Genomic DNA, 26,867 nt, shown 5'->3' with positions numbered 1-26,867 from the left:
TTTACCCATCCCACCACCCCAAAAAAATAAAATTTACTAACCTTAGCTTGGATCCAAGAGTGAAGTCCATGTCCAGGTGGGGTCGCTCGTCATCTTCTTTGTCCTGTAAAAAGAAATGAAAAATGATATTAGATTTATTCAATTTACCCATCCCACCATCCCAAAAAAAATAAAATTTACTAACCTTACTTTGGATCCAAGAGTGAAGTCCATGTCCGGTTGGGGTCGCTCGTCATCTTCTTTGTCCTGTAAAAATAAATGAAAAACAAGATTAGATTTATTCAATTTACCCAATCCACCACATCAAAAAAATAAAATTTACTAACCTTAGCTTGGATCCAAGAGTGAAGTCCATGTCCGGTTCGGGTCATTCGTCATCTTCTTTGTCCTGTAAAAAGATATGAAAAACAAGATTAGATTTATTCAATTTACCCATCCCACCACCCCAAAAAATAAAATTTACTAACCTTAGTTTGGATCCAAGAGTGAAGTCCATGTCCGGTTGGGGTCGCTCGTCATCTTCTTTGTCCTGTAAAAATAAATGAAAAACAAGATTAGATTTATTCAATTTACCCAATCCACCACATCAAAAAAATAAAACTTACTAACCTTAGCTTGGATCCAAGAGTGAAGTCCATGTCTGGCTGGGGTCACTAGTCATCTTCTTTGTCCTGTAAAAAGAAATGAAAAACTAGATTAGATTTATTCAATTTACCCATCCCACCACACCAAAAAAATAAAATTTACTAACCTTAGCTTGGATCCAAGAGTGAAGTCCATGTCCAGGTGGGGTCGTTCGTCATCTTCTTTGTCCTGTAAATAGAAATGAAAAACAAGATTAGATTTATTCAATTTACCCAATCCACCACATCAAAAAAAATAAAATTTACTAACCTTAGTTTGGATCCAAGAGTGAAGTCCATGTCCGGTTGGGGTCGCTCGTCATCTTCTTTGTCCTGTAAAAATAAATGAAAAACAAGATTAGATTTATTCAATTTACGCAATCCACCACATCAAAAAAATAAAATTTACTAACCTTAGCTTGGATCCAAGAGTGAAGTCCATGTCTGGCTGGGGTCACTCGTCATCTTCTTTGTCCTGTAAAAAGAAATGAAAAACTAGATTAGATTTATTAAAAGTACCCATCCCACCACCCCAAAAAAATAAAATTTACTAACCTTAGCTTGGATCCAAGAGTGAAGTCCATGTCCAGGTGGGGTCGCTCGTCATCTTCTTTGTCCTGTAAAAAGAAATGAAAAACAAAATTAGATTTATTCAATTTACCCATCCCACCACACCAAAAAAATTAATTTACTTACCTTAGCTTGGATCCAAGAGTGAAGTCGATGTCTGGGTGGGGTCGCTCGTCATCTTTTTTGTCCTGTAATTAGAAATGAAAAACAAGATTAGATTTATTCAATTTACCCATCCCACCACACCAAAAAAATAAAATTTACTAACCTTAGCTAGGATCCAAGAGTGAAGTCCATGTCATCTTCTTTGTCCTGTAAAAAGAAATGAAAAACGAGATTAGATTTATTCAATTTACCCATCCCACCACCCCAAAAAAATAAAATTTACTAACCTTAGCTTGGATCCAATAGTGAGGTCCATGTCCGGTTGGGGTCGCTTGTCATCTACTTTGTCCTGTAAAAAGAAATGAAAAAAGATATTAGATTTATTCAATTTACCCATCCCACCACCCCAAAAAAATAAAATTTACTTACCTTAGCTTGGATCCAAGAGTGAAGTCCATGTCCAGGTGGGGTCGCTCGTCATCTTCTTTGTCCTGTCAGTAGAAATGAAAAACAAGATTAGATTTATTCAATTTACCCATCCCACCACACCAAAAAAATAAATTTACTTACCTCAGCTTGGATCCAAGAGTGAAGTCGATGTCTGGGTGGTGTCGCTTGTCATCTTCTTTGTCCTGTAAAAAGAAACGAAAAACTAGATTAGATTTATTCAATTTACCCATCCCACCACCCCCAAAAAAAAAAATTTATTAACCTTAGCTTGGATCCAAGAGTGAAGTCCATGTCCGGTTGGGGTCGCTCGTCATCTTCTTTGTCCTGTAAAAAGAAATGAAAAACGAGATTAGATTTATTCAATTTACCCATCCCACCACACCAAAAAAATAAAATTTACTAACCTTAGCTTGGATCCAAGAGTGAAGTCCATGTCTGGGTGGGGTCGCTCGTCATCTTCTTTGTCCTGTAAAAAGAAATGAAAAACGAGATTAGATTTATTCAATTTACCCATCCCACCACCCCAAAAAAATAAAATTTACTAACCTTAGCTTGGATCCAATAGTGAGGACCATGTCCGGTTGGGGTCGCTCGTCATCTACTTTGTCCTGTAAAAAGAAATGAAAAACGATATTAGATTTATTCAATTTACCCATCCCATCACCCCAAAAAAATAAAATTTACTAACCTTAGCTTGGATCCAATAGTGAGGACCATGTCCGGTTGGGGTCGCTCGTCATCTACTTTGTCCTGTAAAAAGAAATGAAAAACGATATTAGATTTATTCAATTTACCCATCCCACCACCCCAAAAAAATAAAATTTACTAACCTTAGCTTGGATCCAAGAGTGAAGTCAATGTCCGGTTGGGGTGGCTCATCATCTTCTTTGTCCTGTAAATAGAAATGAAAAACTAGATTAGATTTATTCAAATTACCCATCTCATCACCCGAAAAAAATAAAATTTACTAACCTTAGCTTGGATCCAAGAGTGAAGTCGATGTCCGGGTGGGGTCGCTCTTCATCTTCTTTGTCCTGTAAAAAGAAATGAAAAAGAAGATATGATTTATTCAATTTACCCATCCCACCACACCAAAAAAATAAAATTTACTTACCTTAGCTTGGATCCAAGAGTAGAGTCGATGTCTGGGTGGTGTCGCTCGTCATCTTCTTTGTCCTGCAAAAAGAAATGAAAAATGATATTAGATTTATTCAATTTACCCATCCCACCACCCCAAAAAAATAAAATTTACTAACCTTAGCTTGGATCCAATAGTGAGGACCATGTCCGGTTGGGGTCGCTCGTCATCTACTTTGTCCTGTAAAAAGAAATGAAAAACGATATTAGATTTATTCAATTTACCCATCCCACCACCCCAAAAAAAAATAAAATTTACTAACCTTAGCTTGGATCCAAGAGTGAAGTCTATGTCCGCTTGGGGTCGCTCGTCATCTTCTTTGTTCTGTAAAAAGAAATGAAAAATGATATTAGATTTATTCAATTTAACCATCCCACCACCCCAAAAAAATAAAATTTACTAACCTTAGCTTGGATCCAAGAGTGAAGTCAATGTCCGGTTGGGGTGGCTCATCATCTTCTTTGTCCTGTAAATAGAAATGAAAAACTAGATTAGATTTATTCAAATTACCCATCTCATCACCCGAAAAAAATAAAATTTACTAACCTTAGCTTGGATCCAAGAGTGAAGTCGATGTCCGGGTGGGGTCGCTCTTCATCTTCTTTGTCCTGTAAAAAGAAATGAAAAACAAGATTAGATTTTTTCAATTTAACCATCACACCACCCCCAAAAAATAAAATTTACTAACCTTAGCTTGGATCCAAGAGTGAAGTCCATGTCTGGGTGGGGTCGCTCGTCATCTTCTTTGTCCTGTAAAAAGAAATGAAAAACGAGATTAGATTTATTCAATTTACCCATCCCACCACCCCAAAAAAAAATAAAATTTACTAACCTTAGCTTGGATCCAAGAGTGAAGTCTATGTCCGCTTGGGGTCGCTCGTCATCTTCTTTGTTCTGTAAAAAGAAATGAAAAATGATATTAGATTTATTCAATTTAACCATCCCACCACCCCAAAAAAATAAAATTTACTAACCTTAGCTTGGATCCAAGAGTGAAGTCCTTGTCCGGTTAGGGTCGTTCGTCATCTTCTTTGTCCTGTAAAAAGAAATTAAAAAGAAGATATGATTTTTTCAATTTACCCATTAAACCACCCCAAAATATTAAAATTTACTAACCTTAGCTTGGATCCAAGAGTGAAGTCCATGTCTGGGTGGGGTCACTCGTCATCTTCTTTGTCCTGTAAAAAGAAATGAAAAACAAGATTAGATTTTTTCAATTTAACCATCACACCACCCCCAAAAAATAAAATTTACTAACCTTAGCTTGGATCCAAGAGTGAAGTCCATGTCTGGGTGGGGTCGCTCGTCATCTTCTTTGTCCTGTAAAAAGAAATGAAAAACGAGATTAGATTTATTCAATTTACCCATCCCACCACCCCAAAAAAAATAAAATTTACTAACCTTAGCTTGGATCCAAGAGTGAAGTCCATGTCCGGTTGGGGTCGCTCATCATCTTCTTTGTCCTGTAAAAAGAAATGAAAAACAAGATTATATATTATGTTCAAGTTTTAGCAGGTTCAGGGGTTGGGGTGAGAAGTAAAAAAGTAGAAAGCCAAAATTATTAAATAACCTTTACATGAAATTACACAGATTATACGAAGCATATGTTTCTTACTGGCATGGAGTTTTCATTTTTACATCATGGAACTGAATGAAGCGATATTTAGACTACCTGTTCATACCTGCAAGAGATATGCAGCAAGAAAACAAAGGACATCGTGGGATATGGTGGCCAGACCATGGACAGACGATGGAGAGTTACAGGTGGTGCCCCCTCTGAAATAATAATAATAATAATAATAATAATAATAATAATAATAATTTATTGTCATATTCATACTTGTATAAAATGAAAATTGGTATGATCTGTCGATAAAATGTAATACAATGGAATTATTAAAATACATTTTGTTCATTAAAAATACGTACTGCTGATGGATAAAAACTATTTTAGTGCGCGTGGAGGTTGCTTTTAATGACCGTAGTCGACTTGATGACATATGCATAAGTAGGCTATTCGCTGGGTGACCAGGGTCACCCGTGACTGACTTCACTTTCTTGAGCACTCGTCTCGTATACAAACATTCAATTCAATTTTACTACGCGATAGAGGCGATTCTTGTCCTCTGCTGTAGCACTACCGCACCAGACGGTGAAAGATTGTGTTAGTACACTCTCAGTCAACCTCGTTTACCTCGCTTTCGCCCCTTCCGCCGCGTATTTGAATCTTCATACTCGGTACTGGTAATAAAGTCAACCCGATTTAGTCCTCCAAACATGTCATAGCTCCCCTCAATGTAAGTATTTATGGCCCTTAGCAGCTCCTCTCTTGAATAAGTTATGTATCCAATAGTACGGTTAAAAATTGAAAGTAAAATAACAAGTAATACTACAACACGACAGATCATGTCGCCATAGGGCGGCGCCATCTTGAAAATGGAGGTAAGGCCAATGATCTGAGAAATCAAGTATTGGACTGCAAGATGCATGATAGATTCCCACATTGTTTTTCAATGGGCTGGATTAAACGTGCTTAAAAATCGAAAAAGACCACAGGTAGTTACAAAAGCATTTAATTTAAACAGCTTTGACATAGGTGAACAAGAAAATGTAAAAAAAAACATTGAAAAACTGCTTGAAAAGTTAAAGTTACAGGGTGGGGGGGGGGGGGGGGGGGTATACTACAAAGCACCTCTACGTTGGGCATCGCAAATGCCGCGAAACGGCGTTACCTCCTGACGCGGGCGCACTGAAAAGTTTCAAATGACCGCCATGACGTTACGTTTTTCTGCCGGCTGCCATATCTGACTGTTTGTGCATTTCCCAGAGGGAAGGGGGGGAGGGGACGCTTCAGAGTAAGTGACCAAAAGTCACTTGTAATTGTTGTCACTCTCGTTGACTACAAATTAGCTCTTTGATCATAAGATACTTCTTTTTCTGTCACCTGTATTCTCGGCTTTAATTTTAATTAATTACTGCCTAAATTAGTAATCTGAGCACCTTTCCATGAAAGAAAAAGTTGTCATTGAACTATATTTGAATGAGAATTTTTAAAACCTCCACCTCCTTTAGTATATAGTTGGTTCTCACTGAAATTGTACAGTCAGTCCATGTTGATAATGACCACACCTTTCATTTCAGCTACCCTCAACCTGATATTCAACACAATACCTCAGGCTGCGAAGGACCAGTGTCTCAGCTCTCAGGCCAGAGTGTAGTTATGGACGTGCTGGAGGCCAGGGCCAGGAAGTGGGCGGGGTCAGACCATGTCAACCAGGGACACTATAACAAGAAGCAACAGGAGATGGCTCTCAGACCGGTGGGTGGGGTGTGGCTAGAGAGAGGGGTGTGGCATTGGGAGGGGTTAGATATCAAGAAACCTATATACAATGTGAAAATAGTGGGAATCTCCTTGGAACCTTACAGCCTTTTCCTGTAACAGGTGATATTTGTCCGATATACTGAGCTGGATACATGCTTCCAGCAAACCCTTACCTTCATTTATCACATGGGACCGTGGACTTTCATTGCTGTATATAGGACTACTATTCTTGTAAAGCAGTGTCAGAAGTTAAAAGATGGCATTTGAGGGAGTGTTGTGACAGTGGGAGGGGCTAATACATAAGATTACAAAACAATGAGATGAACAGCACCAGATGCCATCCACAGATGGGGGCGTGTCAATCAAAAAATGGCACACAGAAATTGTTTAAACAGGTTGTGGGAGGTATGACATGATAGCAAGAATTATGGTACACTAAACTATTGATCAAAGATAACTTTCAGTGTTGGAACTTTATTTTCTGATTTTTCAATTTAGAAAATTCCAGACCCAAGTGTGCCAGGCTCCGCCCACATCCCACCTAGCTGTCATCAGTCATGTGAGACCATCTCTTCAATCAACTGTCAGTGTGGATATTGCTGTAGAAGTAAAATTTTATGAATGAATTTTTTGGGTTTTTTTTGTCAAAGACATCTGATGTAAATCTGTAGAAAGAAACAAAATATTGTAAAAAAAAAAATGTGTTGTACATATGTAAGTTTGCCATGGACTAGGTAAATAAAGATATTGTTGAGGTTCAGAAACTATATGTATAACTTGAAAAAACAAGGCATCTGTTTATTTTACAAAAAAAAAAAAAAAAAAAAAAAAAAAAAAAAAAAAAAAAAAAAAGATGAAGTTGTCAATTTAAGGCTATGGTAGAGTTTAAACAGAGTTTAAAAATGTGCTGTACTTTGTATGGGCTACAGGCTCATGCAATGATGTTTACTTTCTTGATTTTGTACAAAGCTCCTTGAGATAAATCTAACTTGTTCAGTATTTTATTTATTTTTTTGTAGATGATTCAAGAAGCTCAGGACAAGAGGTTTGTTTCAGGAGCAAAGAAAAACCTGCTAACAGCCTTAGATGACGTCAGTAACCAGCTCACTGAAGGGAACTTGCATTCCCGCAATGTCTCTCTCTCCTCAAGGTCGCGCTCTCCAAGTTTTACTGGAAGCCGCACGCCTTCCCCAACCCCCAATCTCAACAGTAACTATATTGTGATTACGGACATGAGGAGTCATACCCCTGAGCCTAAGAATGGAATAATCGGGCATTTGCCATGTGGTGACAGCACTAAAGAGAAACTGGCAGATGAGACAAAGGTAAAAATGGTTAATGAAGTGTTAATAAATGGCGATTGCTTCAACAGAGTAAATCAAATATATTTTCAAACATTGCCCTTTACCTCCAAACCCAGTGATTCACCATACCATGTATGATTTGAGTGTAAGCATAATTACTGATTTTTATGTACAGACACAGATGTGCCTGTACACATAGCCGTCACCTGCGTCTGTCGTCGCCGTCGCCGTGCACTTTTACCGATAACACGATAAGTGGAAAACCATTTTTTCTTTTGGCTTGAAACTTACAGAACTGATGAATATTCATAATATGCAGGTCAAGTACGAAAATCAGCATAATCGGGCCATTTTTAGGGAACTTATGCTGTTTTTTTTTTTTTTTTCATTTTTTCAGCATTTTTATAACACGATAAGTGAAAAACCGCTTTTCTTTTTGGCTTGAAACTTACAGAACTGATGAATATTCACAAAACGCAGGTCAAGTTCGAAAATCAGCCTGATAGGGCCATTTTTAGGGAAGTTATGCTGTTTTTTCACTTTTTCAACATATATGCAACACCGATAACGCGATAAGTGAAGAACCATTTTACCTTTTAGCTTGAAACTTACAGAACTGATGAATATTTACAATACGCAGGTCAAGCTCAAAAATCAGCATGATCGAGCCATTTTTTTTTAATTGTGCTGTTTTTTCACTTTTTTCAGCATGTATGCAACACAGATAACATGATAAGTGGAAAACCATTTAATCTTTTGGCTTGAAACTTACAGAACTGATGAATATTCATAATACGCAAGTCAAGTTCCAAAATCAGCTTGATCAGACCATTTTCACAAAAGTTATACTTTTTTTTTTTTTTTTTTTTTGCTTTTTTCTGCAAATATGCAACACTGATAATGCATTTTAAGGAAAATCGAGTAACCTTTTGTCTTGCAACTCACAGGAGTGATCAGTCTGAAAATAAGTTTGAAAATAAGCTTGATCAGTTAAAGGGATAATAACTCTTCGTTTTGACCAAAAAATGAATTTTCCTGGAGTAAACAACAATTTTCCCATACTTACCAATGGTTAATGAATCCATTTTTACATTCAAAGTTAGTCCCTGTTTTTTTTTTCTAAAATCTCTTAAGAGATTGTAACAGAGTATAGCCATCAATGGAGGTCACGTGGTCTGAAGACAAGCTTAGATATCAGAATAACAGCCATAACTGCTGTTTTTGTCATAAAACAGAATACATAATATTTCTATGAGTTATTCACAATGTTTTTATTGTGAAATATAGACCTCATACAAAGAGTTATTATCCCTTTAAGTTTTGATGCAGTTATACCTTTTTTAGTATTATATTAAGTGGTTTTTCTTCAGATTTAATTTTTAGGCATGTTAACAGTCTCATTATGGAACTAATTTGATGTGTAAAAGTGTTGTTTTGACAATTTCTACTTCTTAACAATATTATTAGTTGATTATATAAAAATGACAGTAAACCTGTTATCGTGCATTGTGTAATCAAAAATGGAAATGAACTCATATCATTGCAGTTCATCAGATCCAATCATTCACTAAGTTAAGAATCTCAGAATGGAGCAAGTTGGACATTTAAAATTGTTCTATTGATATTTTTCCTTTGACAACATTTTTTTAATTGATCATATAAATATGACAGTAAATTGATTATTTTGTTATACATAAAAAAAGGTGTTGAAAATGGAAATAGACTCTTTTCAATACAGTTATCTCGTTTACATTTGGGGATTTTCAAAGTGTGACTCTGAACTCTATGGACTAGTCACATTTTTTGAATATCCATGATACTTTTATTTTATTATTAAAAAATTGATGGTAATTTTTCTGTTAAGCATTGCATAATATTGCATCAAGATTGAAGGCAACCCTATTTTGGGCACTGCCTCCATAGTGACCATGAAAGGAAAACCATGTCACTTACTCTTCTCACACTTACAGGAAAGAAACATAGCACTGAAATACAGCTTCAGTTAGAAAATCTGTCTCATTAGTTAATTTTCTGGAAGTTAAAGTTTTTTTTTTTTTTTTTTTTTTTTTTCTTGTGAAAATTTTTATCTTTCACATATTGGAATTTTCAACGTGGGATTTAGAGCTCCCTTGGGCATGAAGCCCAGTGGTATTCAAATTTTCTTAATGTCCATGCGCGAATAGAAAATAGAATTTAGAAAATAGACATTGCATGTGAACGAAGCCTTACAAGAATGATTCTTAGGATTGACATACAGCTCATATTAGAAAACCAGCTCTATTGGATTATCGTTTTTTTTAATTTATGCATTTTTTGTGAAATGTTCATTTTTCTCATTCTGGCACTTTCTAAGTGTAAACTTGAACTCTGATGGGCCTGAAGCCTTATGCTTTTACTTTCATCGGTGTTACCGGTTGTGCATAATTAAATTTTGATGTTGACTGTGCAGTTAAACATAATGTATTATTGCATCTGAATTGGCAGTCTCCTATTTTGTGCCCTTTTATTTTCTGCTTTTCTTAAGGTGTGACTTATGGGCCTGAAGACCTTTGATAGACAAATTTGTGTGGTCAGTCTGTAAATTCCCCTTGGGTATTCACTAGGCTAAGTTCAGAGCTGTTAAGTTATTTGTTATATATATCTAACTCAAAGATTAAAAGTTTGAATAGCAGCTTCATTGGAATGATATTTTTGTTATGTTTTCTTTTTAATTTTTTCTCAAACACTGGCATTTTTAAGATGTGACTTTAAACTCCCAATCTGTCTGAGGCTCAGCACATTTTCTGTAGTTCCACATAAGCAGTTGTATTGGTAATTATGTTTTCAAATATTGGGACTTTCATCATGTAGTTTGAACTCTCATGGTGCTGAAACTGTAATCTTATTGAAGGGGTGGATTGAGACCATCCTCTGGGTCTTCCGGAAGACGGTCAGATTTTAAAGTTTATATTGACGGGTATCTATTTTTTCTGTTGGAAGACCATCAAAATGGAGGATGGATCAACAAACATACTTTGGAATACTGTTAAAAAATATCTCTGGATCTGCTCCTGTTATTGATCATGTTACCTGTTGTGCATGATTAAAATTCAGTGTTGAGTGATTGTGCATTATAAGCATTATTTATTATTGCATCAAAATTAACAAAATTACCTATTTTGCATCTTTATTTTCTGTTTTTTGTCTGTACATTTTACAGTTTTGCTGCCTTGTTGAAAATTTCACATAGAATTTCTGTAAGCATATAAAACTGCCAAATGAGAATGATAGAAAATTCTTCCCGTCTATGATTATTCATCATCATCATCATCATCTAAATCGGAGTCTTCAACTCCAGAATCTTCTGTACCAGCAGATGGTGCAGCAGAAGATGACGAAGGTTCTGCCAAATCTGCAAAGAAGTCATTTTTCTGTGCTGCTTTATTCAAAGTCTTAGGTTTGTTACTCTTTTTGGCTTTCTTAGAAATGTCAACCTTCTCATCCTTCACATCTGTGATGTTCCAAAATTTGATTTTCTGATCATGTGAGCAACTGGCCAGAAAAGTGCCATCCCTAGAAAGACTCAAGTTTTCTACTGGAAACTCGTCATGCTGCCCCACACTGCCTAGGAACCTGTTAGGCAAGATATGCACTGCCCTGGAATAAAATTAAGTTACTATTTCTTAATAATTTGAAGTTTGATTTTTAAGTTGAACATCCATCAATGTACAATAAATTAAAAATAATGATAATCATATTAATATGAACAGTAATAGGTACTTGTGTATTTAATTTGTACAGTCATAAAACCAAGATATTTAAACACATTAAAAAAGTTGATACAGATGACAATAAATTAGACTGCAAAGACACATGCATCTTGCAACAGGTGGTAAAATATAAACACCTAAGTTTTCACTTCAACACAAAAAAACATGAAAATGCCAGTATATTAATGAGATGGCCATGGTTGGTCACAGTAGTACTGTTTAATCCTGTCTCACTCACCTAGCCAAAAGTCATCACACCTTGCTTATCAAGTGATTTAGAATGTCATTACCTTACAATGCCATCCATGGACCCCGTACATACAATGTCATCACTAATGGCTACCATACAGTCTATGGACATTGGATGACCAGGGAACCTGTCACTTATATTTCCCCACTGGCCCCAGTTAAAGAAGTTTAACACCCCTTCACCATCACCACATAGGAGTTTGCTGCCTCCCTAGAATATTAAAAAAACAACATTATTCAATATCTCAAAAAAAAAAAAAAAACTGCCTAAAACAACTTCACGCAAATAATAAATTTCTTGTTCTTTCTAAATACAGACGATCATAGGGTTATCTTGCTATACAAAAATCAAAAACACCCATGCTCCCAAAAAAAGCACTTCCTTTGCACTGACATTCAGTACATTTTCTTGGCACTGTTACCTTGACAACTGCCAGTGACAGCATCTCTGATTCAAACAACTCTGACTGAAGCTCCATCTTTTTCTTCTTTATATGAAATGCTGTTAATGTGCCCTCACCACTGAAAACATAAAAGAAAAGAGGATATATTTCCACGAAGACAGAAAAATTAACTCCTGGCATAAAATAGTTTACATGTTAAGCATAATTTTATGTATGCATGAGAAAGAGAGATACTAGCTAACTTTGGTTGAAAAAGTTGCTTTTCCAACTTTTTTGTGTGTATGCCTATACACAAGAGTGAAATAGAGAAAGAGGTTTTCTAAGGATAAGGGAAAAGTCTCTTCAATTTATGATGGTTCACCTTGATGCAACCAAAATCTTCCTCTGATCATCTATTACCATGTCACTGATAAATTCCTCACACTCTTTCAGCTCCATGATAGCTTTATCTTGCCTTCTGTCCCATAACTGAAAAGTGTACACAAAAGGTATAATACACAAATCCCAAAAATGCAGGAAATGCATTTACTAATATTATGAACCATAGTTAGAAAAGCAAGCTTTTTGTGAACAAAGACAGCTACAATCTCTCTCTCTCTCTCTCTCTCTCTCTCTCTCTCTCATACAACACTCTTTGTTGGTGTGTTCAATACCTTAATGGTGCCATCATCGTCCCCAGTGGCTACTTGGTTCTCATCTATGACCAGCATGCTGTATGGTGGAGAGCTGGAAAGAACCATGCCATCAGTATCATGTACTCATGTTTTTATGTGTGTCAGTAAGACAAATTCTGGCACCAAAACTTTGGTTTTGCAAATAACTCCAAAGGGCCTTATTTGTAAGTTTTGAGTTTAGTCCTCAAATTTTCAAATTACTGTCTTAAAATGTGCTAGGACAAAAATTCAGCTAACAACCCATTATTTCTAATTACCATGAAACAGATTTACAGACTTAATATTTTAATATTTAAAAATAAACCAAATACATCACTGAGACCTAATTAATTTATCCAAATTGTTTTTGAGTAAATGTATTATTGTAGGCATGCCCTAATTTTTAAATTCAGTTCACTTTTGAAAATGAAGTCAAATAATTTTAGCATTCACACTTTTTCCCTTAAAAAATTAGTAATTTATTTATTAATTTATCTAATTTTTCTTTATGTGTACTTTTGTTGAAATGATGCCATTTTAATTAAATATCTAAGTCTGAAGATGAAAAAAAAACTGTTTTATTACTCATGAGCTTTCTGCACACTCCTGACCACAGCTCCTGTGCTGGTGTCTATAACATGGAGGGACTTGTCCTTGGAGGTAGTGATCAGCTGGTCACCTGATGGAGAAAACTTCACACATCGACATGCCTTTTTGTGGTGGGTGAACGTCATCAGCTCATGGTTCTCCTCTGTGGTAGAATAGGAGCAACTGCAGAAGAAGACATCAATTATGGTTATCAAAAAATATTGTGGTTATTATAAGAAAATATTATAACATTGGCATACATCTCAAGTTCTTCCGCATACTATACCTTTCAATTGTAAGTATAATCAGTATTTTCTAAGCAACCTCTTACAAAATTGATTTAGTAAAAGAATAGTGACACAAAAGTTACATAGAGACCAAATAATAAAATGAAATTTCTTTATAAGAATATATTTTTAGCAGATAGGTTTATAACGTGTTTCAATTACTGTTAACACTTTTATAGTACATGTAAAATCCAACTTTTAGTTGCAAGAAAAATATTATTAATTTCCATTCATATGTAACAATATTATTGTTTTTATTGGACCTACATTTTCACCTCTCCATCAATAAGACCTGCTGCTAAAACATCTTTCTGAGGGTGGAAACTTAGATCAACAACTAGATCTGCAAACTTGATCTCCTTTGGGGCTTCCCTCTCCTACAGAGCAACATAATTACACAAATCTGGTATTTGGATACATACCAACGGAAGAAGCATTTCATTAAATAAACAAGTTAACAATTAATAACACTTTTACACAATTTTCCAAAATGCATTTTTGAACGCCTACTACATTTGACAATCAAGTAAACGCAACTTCAAACTTAAAGTCAAGCGTTTTTGTCATTGATAATATTAAATGCAATCAAGGAAGTAAATTAACTTTCTTGCCTGAATCAACTATGTAGTCTAAATCTGCATAACTCGGTTACAAGCTAAACATGGCCAGCAAAACGACAAAGCCAAAGGTGCCAGCATACAGATTTATTTAGACCCATTCTTTTTTCATATACAGAAACTGACGCTTTGGTATGACTTCCTGTGCTGCCTATATAGTGACACGGTCATTTTAAACATGTCAACTTAAAATGTATACAGTGAAGTCCTCATAAATCCACATAAACATTGCATAAACAAATGTCAACACAACACACGTGCACTCACTTCTGCCATGTTTCCAATCCCATAATCCTTTCAGCGCATGCGCGGTATTCGTTTCCGTTTAAGGGACTTATTTCTGTTTTGGGAGTACATGTAATTTATTTATTATAAAGAGCCGACTGGTTTTCATTTGATTTAACCGAAAACGTAGGAGCGATGGGTAAAGAAGAAGAAGAAACTGTTAAGGATGTCTTTTACCGTCTAGATTTTCGCACGTTTGGCATTGTGACAGTGAGTCTTCCAGCCGGCTCCCTGCTGTTTTCATTCCTCTGGGGTCTCATCTTCATACCCGATGAGGTCAATGAAACTGTCTGTAATGTGAGTACCTGTGCTTTTTTAAGTTGTTTATAGTAAGTGGGCTTATTCCACCAGGTATATCTAGAATTTTTCCATTGATGGATATGGTTTTAACTCAATTAGACTTACTAGACGGGTATGGTATTAAAAGAGGCGTGGCTACCGTAATTTACGTCTAAAGCAGTACCATAGTTACGAGTGAAGACAGCACTTTCACTGACACTTTTCTTATAAAAATAGAGACTTTCTTCTGATTTTGAAACATGAGTAATAAGGTCATTTAAGAATCACACACTTTTTCAGTGAAATTGTGGTTCATTCCATGTATTATTTGCCTTCAAATTCATTTGGTGGATCCTAGTTAAAATTAAGTAACGTAAATGAATTATATTATATTATAATAATCTAATAATGGAAATAAGTTTTATATCACCAAGAAGCGACAGAAAAAAAGGACTTTACACAGTTATACATGCCTTTATTTTTTGTTAATATGTATTGCAGAGTTATGCTGATAGTGTTATCAAAAATTCACGAGCTCATTTGTTATTTACTAAGCATGCATTATTTATTTACATGCATGTATCTAATTTCAGTGTACCAACTTCATTCCCTCCATCAGTGCAGTGACAGGTGTTTCTCCGGGGAAATATGTTTGGAGGATCTGTATTGCCTTACATTCTGCTCCAAGATTTATAATAGCTGTTCTCCACTATAACTACTACCTATCACTTATACACAATGTGAAGCCAAGTTATAGGCCTTTTTACAAGAAGTTTGTCAGCCTGAATTTTTGGTTGAATACAGTGGAGAATGCGTGTCTAGTTCTTGTCAGCTATATATCAAATAGGGAAAATTATCGTAAGTATGAAATGAATAAGCTTATGATAACATAAAGTGGACCATGTTTTTTCAATTAACATTTAATAAATTGAATTTATATTAACTGTGGTGTTTTTTTTTTCTTTTTTTTTTTTTTTTTTTTGGTGGGGGGGGAGGGGCTTAGCAAAATGTCTTTATGAAAAACATATATTTTATGCTTCCGAGTATTAATAGCATCATCACACTCTAGAAAGCACACTTTCTTTTTATATTTTCAGCTGTCCATGAGAAGATATTTGTGGTATTTATGGTCATGTCACTGTGTTATATGTTGACCAATACTATACTGTTTTATATGTCAAGACCAGAGAAGTGGACAGAGCTAGTAAGTCAAATTAGACTGCTTTTTCCTTTTCTCTCTCATTTATTTTCTTATTTCTTTTATCAATTATTAAAACCTACACTCTTTAATTTTATAAAACATATTGTGCACATACACCTCTTCCACCACAAATCACACACACACACATACACACACATACACACACAAAGAGACAGAGAGAGAATTGCTTGGCCTTCAGTCAGTAACATATTTGTTATAAATACTTAGAAATGGAGATGAATAACCACGATTGCAGTAGAAATATAAGAAGTCAACAACAAGAAACACACAAGAAAAACATTAACTTAATCTCTTTTTATCTTTCAGGACTTGAAATCATATGCTTTCAAAAAATATTTGTGGATAGCCATCATGATATCCACTGGAGTGCTGCTGTATTTCTTTGCTCAACATAGGCTGTTCTGTATACCTGGAGGTATGTGTGGCTCAAGGCAGATGCAAAACATTGCATATAATGTTTTGCTGGCATTTCTTAAGGACCAGCTTGCTGTTAAACAAGAGGGCTTAGAAAATATATAAAGCAATATTTATCGCTTCATTTAATTTCACTGACATCATTTTTGGGACAGTTTGCTTTAAAAAAATTTAAGAATATAATATGCGACTTTTTGTTTTGTGATGAGCATCACAAAGTGGCCAACTGTTTTTGTTAGGCCACACTTTTTTAATTTTATGGATGACATCCTGCGCGCGCACCGATTTTCGTCCGTTCTCCAAAAAAAAAAAAAAAAAAATCCCCCCCCCAAACCGCTCCCCCCCCCCCCCCCCCCCCCAATGCAAGGAAGTTGGTTGTCGCAAACATCGTTATTGAATTTGCAGGAAAATGCAATCCACAATTCTCGGCTAATTCCGCAAGCTCTTAAGAGATTTTAACAAAAAACCAAACTTTTTAGAAAAAAACCAGGGACTAACTTTGAATGTAAAAATGGATTCATTAACCATTGGTAAGTATGGGAAAATTGTTGTTTACTCCAGGAAAATTCATTTTTTTGGCCGAAACGAAGAGTTATTATTGCTTTAATTTCAAAATACACGACAATTAAAGTCATAAAGAGAACGGGGGCCGTCTTTTTGGATTGGTTTGCCATTGATATTGGACATGGAGATATCACCCTTTTACAATTATACGAAAGGCTGGCCGCGGCCAGCGATCATCGCCCGGAAAATTTCAGTGACATTCTGTCCAAAGCAGCACATACCAGTTTCTTTTTGGAGCGAAAAAAGGGTCGACAAGAGCGTCGTGGTATTTGGTGGACTGAAGGTCGGACAGGCCACCCGATAGTTGGCTGCTAGCGTTTGAGTCGAAGTAGACAAAATGGCATCGACCGAAATTACCTTAGTAGTAGGAAGCATAAGCCCATCTTTGCTTCATTTTTTTAACAATTCTGTGAAGTGTTTACAATGCTTTAATTTTCTGAGATTACAAATTAAGACACGCTGTTTATTTGATATTTGTTTTATTGGATGCTATACCAACAGAATGCATGAAATAACCTTAAATAGATTTGGTAATATGCAGCATATATATTCATGACTTTTTACCTTTCTACGAAATAGGCCCTATTCACAAAGCTTTAATATTTTGAGAGCATGGATAAAGACATGTTGTTAGTTTGATACGTGTTTCTGTGGTAAATTAGTGTTTCCAGCTGTGTACTGAAAACGTAACTTTTCTTAAGCAGTTTTTTTTTTTTTTGGACTGTTTTTTTTTTTTTTTCGCCCGCTCGCACCGACTTTGGGGTCCCCAGAGGATGTCATCCATAAAAATAAAAAAGTGTGGCCTTATCCAGCAGTTTTAAATATTAAAGAATACTTCTGTTTAGATTGGCTCATATGATGATATAAGACCATTTCCATTTTGGCCAGTCTAAAACCAGTTCTGAAATCAAATACAGAATTTTTCATTTTATCAAATACAGCATACCATGGTTTTAGTCCTTCAAGCATTTAACAAAATTTATTACCTTTATTACCGTTTTGTTTCTTGTCTTTTCAGCATTCAGCTGGTTTTCATTGTCCGAGTTTTTCATCGCCTATATCAACATGGCCTATCATGTGACTGCAATATGGGAGTTTAAAGACTCCCAGTGGGTGAATGGAGTCTTCAGTCCTCCCCATGTAACCAATAACCACATCAAGTCTCACTGATCAGTTGCCTTAGTTGTGCCTAGCATACACTGTCCAAATTGCCAGTATCAGAGGAGTAGCGAAACAGGGTGAAAATAAGGGTTCATAAGCCATTGATACTAGGAACACAAAAATCAACTAGCACATGTAACATTGCACATCCCATTGGCACTCTAGTCATGATGAGATTTTCTATACAAGTGGATTGAAATCTGGTCTGTGAAAACATTGGTACCAAAAGAAGTCTAATGTCATCTGTAGTTGCCTTGTTCAAACCTTAATGAGAGGGAAAGTCTCACCTGTGTATTAGTTTCTATGTTTTTACTAGCAACATGTATCAATAAGTGTAAATAACACTTGGTGTATTTTGGGTATTGGATGGTCAAGTATTTTTGGATATTTTGTATGCTCATTAGGGGTTTTATAGAGCTCAATTATAATAAAATTTTACAGAATTTATGAATGTAATTTTTTTGGCAAATTTTCTCAATTTTTCATGTGGAATTTAAGATTTGTCTTTCAGTGGAGTTTTCCTCAATAGATAGTTGTTTCATATCATTTTATTATAGAAGTCCCAGGGCTTTTGTTTTAATTTAAAGAAGATAAAGTTCAAAATTGTTTGAAATATGCCCAAAATGCACAAGATATTTTAGAAATGTCAGATTGTTAGACTGAGAAAATTGCCATGGAAATCTGTCTAGAAAAAAATATTAGATTTCTTTTTTTCTTGTAAGTGCAGCACAAGGCATAATTAGGTAATGGACGCACAGCATTGATGTCATGTGCAAGAGGACAATCTTTAGAGCCAGTATTAAGATCTGCACAGGGGGTGCAGTTAATATGGAGTTTGCTCTGAAACAATGCTACATTTAGGATGCCAAGCAAAGTATCATATTTATTTATGAATCTAGCTGTACAGTGCAATAATGATTATTAGTAGGTGTTAAGGGGAAATTAAAGTTTATCATTATAATAAAGGGATGTTATTAAACTCAGAAATTAATATTTATTATTGTAAACCACCTTCCTGCTCACATTTTTAGACCCTGTCTCGTAAGATACCCCCTTTTTGTGTTTTAGAAGTAAACTGCAGACTTTCTTGCCTTAAGATGATGATATTTAATACACAGTAATTTTAATAAAAGGTTAGACTGCAAGGATAATTGTATATCAGACCATTTGTGTATTTTAAAGACCTGTGGACAATTTATTTTATATGGTGTAGATGTAACTGTTGCTGTGTTTTTACAGTGTTCTCCAATGTGTAGTATGTTTTGTAAGTGATGTAAGGCTCATAGCAGAATGGTCACTTTGGCTATATAGTTTCCACTTATTTAAATGGTATGTAGAATGTAAACATTTTTTTATGTGGAATTCAAAAAAAGGAAAGCACTGCTGCAACAATCATTTCGCTTTATCCAATGTCATGTGGGTTGAAAACTTGCAAATGCAATATATCTGCACTCCACAGGGATCAAACTAATTTGTGATGGTGATAATAATAATAGGTCAGTCATAATAAAGCTGTAAAGCGAATGGTTGTAGGTAATAATCCATCAATTTTAAGTCATAGTTTCCCCTGAATATCAGAATAGTCTGACAGGTGCATTTTTTATATATGTAATAATCACATGTAGTCTTCGTGACAAGAATATTGAATAATATCTTCTAGAAAAGAGTAGAGAATAACTATTCTGTAACCCAGGCGATTTGTTCTCAGGCTGCTTTTGTTATCGTTTAGTCAGATTCTATAAATTTATTGAAACTTTGATTTTAAGTTGCCATTTTTATCCCACATGTTGCATCACTATTTGGAGCTTTCATTAATCTGGTCCATGGCATCTACTAGGGATATAATACTGTATATTAACCATGTTAACGAACGGTAAACAAATCTTAACACATTCTTAGATATTTGATAAAATAACTGTTTTAAGCCTTGGATTGTGTGGACCCCATTTTGAGTATGACATAAGCTATTAAGTCAAGTTAACTAATTACCTCAGTGCACTATTTTTTCAATGTATATCAGTATCAGGAATATCCCTTGTATTGATTATACTGTGACATCGAAAAATGTATGGGTAAAATGTATGTTGCCAAGCTCTAATGTTAGAAGCGGCAGTGAAAATGTACACCCCAAAGCCAGGTTGACACTTGGCACATGATCTTATCCCAGTTTGCAACAATAAAATGTTTAATTCCACAAAAGATACCTGTCTAAGAAATATTTAATTATCATAAGACAATACTTGAGTTTTTGAAGCAAGAAATAATTTAAATATAATTTTTAAATGGTTCAAGTCTGAAGATGAAGTAAAAAAATTAAGAGAATTGCTATTCCTGGAAAGAAATTTTGGCACGAGTCTCCATCCACCAACAGCTGTCAACACAGAGATGTGTTCAATTAATTTTCCAAAACTGTAGTTTGCAACTTCTTGCAATTACTCAGGTAGCACATCTGACGAAGATTTATTCAGTGTAGGCTGAGAAATATTAGTTAACAACTGCATATAAAAGTTTAATGATAACATGCTAGTTTTACCCATTCACAGAGTATGTAGTTGTCGTTTTCTATCATGTGACTTTATTTAATTACTCATTTTGTAATTTTGACAAATAGGAGCACCCAACCTTCTGTTATAAGAAATATAAATGGATTTTGTGCAGTATTGGTTGTTTTTTACAGACTTGTGTTCTGATCAAGAAATCATCCAGATACTAGGTACTTTAATAATTCCACATGAAATTAACAAATTTGAAGTCTCTGATTTAATATATTAAGTAACATCCTGTTATTATTTATTTTAAATTAGCTTCATGAACAATATCAACAATCCATTTCAAGCTAACATTTTCCCCATGATTTCAGTACACTGGAGATTCTTCTCTCTACTATCAGCATGTTGGAAATGGCAGAGGCATGCTGGTAGTAATTGTCTTCTGAAACTCAGGGTGATTGTGACTGAACATGCTTCAATGAACATTCTTGTTAAATGAGATTCACCATTTGAAGTCAAAATTCATCTACAGTTTCCAAAGAGCCAGTTGGGTTTTTTAAAACTACACCACATATTTTAATTATAAAACACACAGTCGTGGACATTTTGGTCCACTCAGAAAACTTGCAAGGGCATGTAGTACCGTGGACAAAATAACAGAAATAGAATGTTTACTTCTTGACATTTATTTACTCAAGAACAATAGCAGCACTGTACATATTTACATGCACACATGTAACATGCATGGTTTGCAGTATACAACCCCGAGCCTTTGGGTTGAGACCTTTTCACATCCATAAAAGTTACTAACATTTCTTCTTTCATTGACACATTCATTCAAATACAATTTTTTCATTAAAAGTTGCAAAGAAGTTGGATATCATTACATCATCCATAAATGGTTTGTTGACAATGTATATTAGTTATAAATTAAATGACATGGGACCCGGTTTGGTACCTAGTACATCACACTTAACAATGTTGCAATCACTTGCCTCATCAGCTTAACTATGAGATTAAAGCAGTCTTCAAATTTTGCTCCACAAAACACCCGATTTAGCATAGTCCTCCCAAGGCAGACATAATTTGGCTTTGTTTGATTCAAAAATCCATACAATAACATCTGTGGAAATCTTATACAATATTAAAAATATTGTGTTCATAATGAGAGTATCACAGTAGCACTTTACATACAGCTTCTTGTCCATTTTACAGATACCAAATCAGGATGAACAAATCAAACAAAAATCCTTATCTAATCTGAAAGTTCCCTTCTTTCACTTATCATGAACATAGTCAGACATTGACATCTTTGTCTGGTTGCATCTCTTTCATCTTAAGGCTGGGGTTCTTGGCACATGATAAAATCCATCAACAATTACAGTAATAACCGTTCTGCTTGGATTGTATTTTTTTTACAAAATGACACATATTACTTTTATGTACAACAACTGATACCAACACATTACTGTTACAATAAGTAACCTTCATATAATGCACACTTTGTGAGTACAATACCTGCTGTTGGCATAATGAAGGTGATAACTTAAAATGGAGTAAAACTGCTAAATCACAGAAAAAAATAAATAAAAAGAGAAACACTACCACTGAGAGAGAGGACAAATTAAAGCATCATGTCTCCCGCAGCCAGAAGAATGAGCATAATTAAGTATTGGCGCAGTGACTAAGTATAAAAAACTAAAAGAAAAACAGGATTTGAAGGGAATAAATCTGGATTTTAAAATAGTAATTTGAGACTGTGTGTTGTCTCAACTGGAGTAATAAACAATTTTAAAAAATGATAAAAAAAGTTTCACATTTTTTTACAGAATCCCTTCATATCTTAACTTCCCAGTGATTCTCTGTACATCCTTTGCATTCTACTTTGATTCCTTATTTTCTTTCTGGTGTGCATACTCGACAGCATTTAGATATGAGCTTACTTCAAAAACTGATCTCAAATACAAACCTGAGCAATGACTCTATAGTTGCTGCCACAAGGGCACATTTGTAATCACAAACATACATACTATTCATGCAACATTAAAATAAAAACTTTAAATTAAAAAGAGAGACTTCATTAATAGTGCCCTCTGGAATTACCTCCTGCTGCTGCCTAAAAACATGTCTAGTACTTTCCACACATTCATCAACATGTTACATTGACCTACTCGAGATATTCACAAAAATGTCTCAAACATATATCAAACAATGTGTCAGCAGTGTATCAAATACCTTTACCATTTTACATGAGCAAGCATACATACACATAATCTGTATAGTGTGACATATATATATTTATATACAATGTGAAAAATCTGTTTCCATGCATGGTATTGATTCCACTTCAATAATAATAAGTCATCAACAACTTGTCTTATATCATGATTTTGTAACATTTGGCAGATTTGAGATACATCTCTGAAAGTCACTGATGTTCATTTTAAGGAAGCTAGTTGAAAACAGCAAAATAAAAGTGCCAAATTCTGGCAAGGCAGACTTACAGTTAAGAAGCCACTTTGTTTGTCAGAGTAGATTGTTTTTTATTTCCCAAGTACATCCCAACCAGTGCCTTGTAGAGTATGACAACTTCAGTGCACATTTATGCCTCTGTTGTCTGTAATGAGTTGACAAAGTCATCAAATTCTGGCATGGTGGACTCAAACATGGCCAGCTGCTGCGTGATTTGATCCAGAGTTTCCTCAACTGTTGGCTGTTCTTCAAACATTGACAACAATGGCGGTGCTTGACAGTCACGCACAAACTTCCCTAGGTCTGTGTTTGAATCGGCAGCAGCAAATGGAGTTTTCTGAAAGAAAGTATACAACATATTAAGCAACTTATTATTGTTGATCCTTCTTGTCTTTCTTCTCTTTCACTTTTCTATTACTTGGAAAATCTGGTACCAGTAATAATGTGTTCCTGTGAATATAGAATACAAAGAAGTTTTATCTTATGGACAACTTTTTCACTAACAAGATGTCACCACCAACATCATGAATTTTTCCAACATGTGGAAAATCAAAAATACCTTCACTTATTCCACCGCAAGCAAAACCGTAAGACAACTTGTTGTGATCTGTCTGAGAATTTTGATCGGCACACCTCAGTTTTTCCCAGATATGGACCAGGAAAACACAAACATTTCATCTTGCTTCACTTGGCATTTGCATTTTGTGTCCCCTATCATCCTTAGAACCTCCACTGTTTCAACTGTAACACAAAGCCAACTAAAAGCAACAGATACATTGAAAACCTACCAGTTCCACCAACACAAAGTCTTCAGAGCAGGATGCCCCACTGCTGATGCTTTTATTTGAGGTCCCACTGCCAGTGGATCCCATCACATTGTCAGTCATATCAGAGTTGTCCTTGTTACTGGTACTGGAGGCTGTGTTGTCGTTGTCGGTGCTGTCACCTTCGTTGTGGAGAAGAAGGGTGACAAAAGGTAGATCATCCACAGATTTCTGTTCCGGTGGTTTTGATGGAGCAAAAGCCCCCAGTTTGTGGTCCTGGGTTAGAGAGATGATCTTCTCTGGAGCACTGCAGTGATAAAGGAAAATGCTGTCTTAGTTTATTTTTCCAAGGCATAAATTTAAAATCTATGAGATATCATTCATAGATCACAAGATAAATATTGTGTATGTCATTCTGCTAAGGTTACAACTTGGCAAGATGTAATATACATTCAGCTTAAGTATGTACCAGTACAATTTCATAATGCTTTCAAGACAGAAATAACCAAAATCATTCATAATATTATACTAGTATCTCACAAACGCATGACAAAGAATTTGCAGTAAGGAAACAAAGGCACTCATAAAGTAAATAAGATATATGTTTGAACCTAAAACCATACCTCTGTGGCTTGAACACCTCATTCTTGTTTTCAAATGAGAGCTTCTTCTGTATTTTGATGGGGTGTGACCTGGGAGGCGAGTTGAGGTCCTGCTGGGCTGAGGGGGAGTACAGAGGATCTGCAGGACTAGTGGAGAAGGTAGTGGCACATAGTTCTTGAGAGTCTGATGTGCTGGGAGCAATGTCTTCTGTTGATGACCTAAAATGTGATACACAGCAAACATGTAGCAAGGAGTTCACCTATGTCACTACTGTCAAGATCTGATTATCACCATAAAGGCTGGGCGACTCCATTTTCTTTTATTTTTTTCAAGAATTGACAAGTGTGTAGGGATTTTCCGATTTAACTCTTCATCCACTCCTTCTTCTGAGCTTTAATTTTGAAAAATAATTTACATCTAGGTAAAACTGCTGACCAAGATTTTCACCCTTAAAACAACATGACCACAACCATATCTTAATTTAGATTGCTTTAAGATAACACCAACAACAAACAGTATTTACCTGTGTGACTTATATCCTTGGTAGCAAGGTTTGGGTGTAGCAACCCTCTTTGGGCTCGTGTCAGACTTGAAGTGATCATCTTTCAGCTCTGTGGCCAAGTCCTTACAGCTGGAGTGGGGTGAAATCAGCATCTTTACCCTGTAGGCCCCACCCAGTGCAATTGTCCCTGTCGGAGTCCCTACACTTCCAACTTTCATTTTCTGATACCCGTCTCCCAAGGCATAGACCTGAGGCTCCCCCTGGTAAACTCGATAACATATCACGTAGTTGTCAGGCCCCTGCCGCCTTGACAGCCTATAGGCTGGTGTGACCCGTGTGACACAGAACAGGGATTTGAGCAGGATGCCCATACGGTTGTACACAGAATAGGACACCTTGACATTAGGATCTGTTTGTTCGGTCATCCCTATGTGCCATGTCTCTAGTATCATGCTGTCACCTTCTGCTGTCTTTAAGGATACTTCTACACATATGTGACTTCCTACTGTCAGCTGCTGGCCTGATACAACCTTCTTGGTCTCATTTTGCACCTCCTGGATGTCCCTTATGGCCAGATTAAACTGGAATAAAATGAAAATATTTTGTCCCATATCTTTCTCTAACAACAAAGCAACCTTAGATTTTTTTATAATGAGAAGTTTAATTACACTGGAATAAAATTGAAACATGCATCCTGAAATTTTTATATGTATAAAAAGGGGGCAAATATTATTTAGACTTTAAATTTATAGACATTTGGTCCCTAACTGAAAATGGGGATACTAGTATGTGAACAAAAAGAACCTGTTTTAAATACTTTTAAAGCTTTGGCAAAGGGGAATAAAACTAAATAGCCAGAAAAAAAGTGCCTCCTTGAAACAATTTTAAACTAAGCTATGTACAATACATTCAAAATTATTATATTATATTTATTTAAAAATAACTCTATAAACTGCAATCCCAGCACCATGCATTTTTTCCTAATCTTTTGACTTTCTTTCTCAATATTTACTAAGTATGGAATAGATGTTGTCATTTTGAGTAATTATCAAAAGTATCGACTTGTTTCATATGAATCTCCCTGCAAACACCCAATCTTTAGTAATCCTTTTTGTGCAATATAATTATATTCTTTGTTTGGCAAGCATTTCTGATGGTATACTCAAAAAGAAAGAAGTCTTTTCTGAAAATTGAGAGCTTGCCACTAAGGTGGGTTCACAGGCCTTCCTTACAAACAATTGTTCAATTTGATTTTTGTCGAGCTGTGATAGTGAGCAAAATTAGTATTGATTTTCTAACTCTGTGTCCTTCTGGGAATTTAAGGCAAACTTACATCAATGTTAGTCTAGATTTTTTCTTTGGAAAGCATGTTGTAAAATCCTATCTAAATTGTGGTGGCATTGTTGTAAGGCTCATTCTACAATGTTTGTACCCTCTGTAAAAATTCCAATTTTTGTTATCCACAAAAGAGTAAAGCTAATGAATAAAAAGGGCTGATAGTCCTCAATGTTCCCTTTAATGCCTGGTTGGGGTAGAAAGTTTTTAAGCGAGGAGAATTAAATAATAAACAGACACAAATGCAGTGCAATGAAGACATTTCTTTCTCTGTTTTACTTTTCGATCCTAGAAAACACATCTGGACATGATATTCATGAGTCAACTATACTCTATACACTCATCTGATTGCTGGTTCAAGGGCACGGGTCAAGGGCACGATTTTTAGGTGAAGATCGTCGTTAAACCATGCACGTGCGATTAAGTGCTTTGTTTACGAAGCACCCTGCCACAGCTATCGAATTCCGTGTCAAAAGAGGTAAACAAGTATGAAATATTGCCCTCTGCTCTTACCCAATCTGCTCCCGTTGAAGCTGGTTTTGATGAAGTTCGCACTTTTTCCCCAAGCCTGGACTGAACTATTATTTGTACAGCCTTATAAACGAAAAACTTTGTGAAACGATCCAAGTCCTTTCGCTCCTGTGCGCTCAGTTTTGTCTGCGTGGCCATGATCCGAATTTGTTTACGTTGCTTACGTTTTCTTTTCGCAATATATTTT

The 26,867-nt window shown here is 35.5% G+C and overlaps 3 protein-coding genes and 1 long non-coding RNA gene across 5 annotated transcripts; 2 read left to right on the top strand and 2 right to left on the bottom strand.

The window, feature by feature from the left end:
- The first annotated feature begins 4,841 nt into the window (after window positions 1-4,841).
- LOC147762921 (uncharacterized) lies at window positions 4,842-7,821 on the top strand. Of its 2 annotated transcripts, none has more exons than XR_015333571.1 (4): window positions 4,842-5,183; window positions 6,028-6,205; window positions 6,707-6,767; window positions 7,228-7,821. It is a non-coding gene; the product is annotated as an uncharacterized LOC147762921 (long non-coding RNA). The 2 variants fall into 2 exon arrangements; XR_015333570.1 differs by having other exon boundaries at window positions 6,707-6,815.
- Window positions 7,822-10,665: 2,844 nt separating this feature from the next.
- LOC106158983 (WD repeat-containing protein 55) lies at window positions 10,666-14,483 on the bottom strand. The gene is made up of 8 exons (XM_013535121.2): window positions 14,327-14,483; window positions 13,710-13,819; window positions 13,153-13,338; window positions 12,568-12,640; window positions 12,276-12,382; window positions 11,933-12,032; window positions 11,552-11,721; window positions 10,666-11,148 (listed from the first exon to the last, which is right to left on the bottom strand). The coding sequence occupies exons 1-8, from the start codon at window positions 14,333-14,335 to the stop codon at window positions 10,803-10,805; spliced, it is 1,101 nt and encodes a 366-aa protein (XP_013390575.2). The 5' UTR covers window positions 14,336-14,483; the 3' UTR covers window positions 10,666-10,802.
- Window positions 14,475-20,185, top strand: LOC106158982 (post-GPI attachment to proteins factor 2-like). Its single transcript, XM_087008146.1, has 5 exons — window positions 14,475-14,641; window positions 15,217-15,481; window positions 15,721-15,827; window positions 16,152-16,260; window positions 17,842-20,185. Exons 1-5 carry the CDS (start codon window positions 14,480-14,482, stop codon window positions 17,991-17,993), a joined length of 795 nt encoding a protein of 264 aa, XP_086864272.1. The 5' UTR covers window positions 14,475-14,479; the 3' UTR covers window positions 17,994-20,185.
- A 958-nt stretch (window positions 20,186-21,143) lies between these two features.
- LOC106158979 (autophagy-related protein 13) lies at window positions 21,144-26,829 on the bottom strand. The gene is made up of 5 exons (XM_013535115.3): window positions 26,663-26,829; window positions 24,836-25,395; window positions 24,333-24,530; window positions 23,734-24,016; window positions 21,144-23,282 (listed from the first exon to the last, which is right to left on the bottom strand). Exons 1-5 carry the CDS (start codon window positions 26,816-26,818, stop codon window positions 23,076-23,078), a joined length of 1,404 nt encoding a protein of 467 aa, XP_013390569.1. The 5' UTR covers window positions 26,819-26,829; the 3' UTR covers window positions 21,144-23,075.
- Window positions 26,830-26,867: the final 38 nt, after the last annotated feature.

The sequence above is a fragment of the Lingula anatina genome, chromosome 3 (assembly GCF_051362555.1).
Source record: "Lingula anatina isolate TDL-2025a chromosome 3, LinAna3.0, whole genome shotgun sequence".
Lineage (NCBI taxonomy): Eukaryota > Metazoa > Brachiopoda > Lingulata > Lingulida > Lingulidae > Lingula > Lingula anatina.
This window is presented reverse-complemented; position numbering and strand designations above follow the sequence as displayed.

Coding starts and splice junctions, on each gene's coding strand:
- LOC106158983 (XM_013535121.2), bottom strand. Junction 12,383..12,567: donor ACGATGATGGCACCATTAAG/GTATTGAACACA, acceptor TACACTTTTCAG/TTATGGGACAGAAGGCAAGA. Junction 11,149..11,551: donor TCCATGGATGGCATTGTAAG/GTAATGACATTC, acceptor ATTTTATTCCAG/GGCAGTGCATATCTTGCCTA.
- LOC106158982 (XM_087008146.1), top strand. CDS start 14,480: ATGGGTAAAGAAGAAGAAGAAACTGTTAAGGATGTCTTTTACCGTCTA. Junction 15,482..15,720: donor ATCAAATAGGGAAAATTATC/GTAAGTATGAAA, acceptor TTATATTTTCAG/CTGTCCATGAGAAGATATTT. Junction 16,261..17,841: donor GCTGTTCTGTATACCTGGAG/GTATGTGTGGCT, acceptor TTGTCTTTTCAG/CATTCAGCTGGTTTTCATTG.
- LOC106158979 (XM_013535115.3), bottom strand. CDS start 26,818: ATGGCCACGCAGACAAAACTGAGCGCACAGGAGCGAAAGGACTTGGAT. Junction 24,531..24,835: donor CAAGGATATAAGTCACACAG/GTAAATACTGTT, acceptor ATCACATTTTAG/GTCATCAACAGAAGACATTG. Junction 24,017..24,332: donor GAGGTGTTCAAGCCACAGAG/GTATGGTTTTAG, acceptor TTATCACTGCAG/TGCTCCAGAGAAGATCATCT.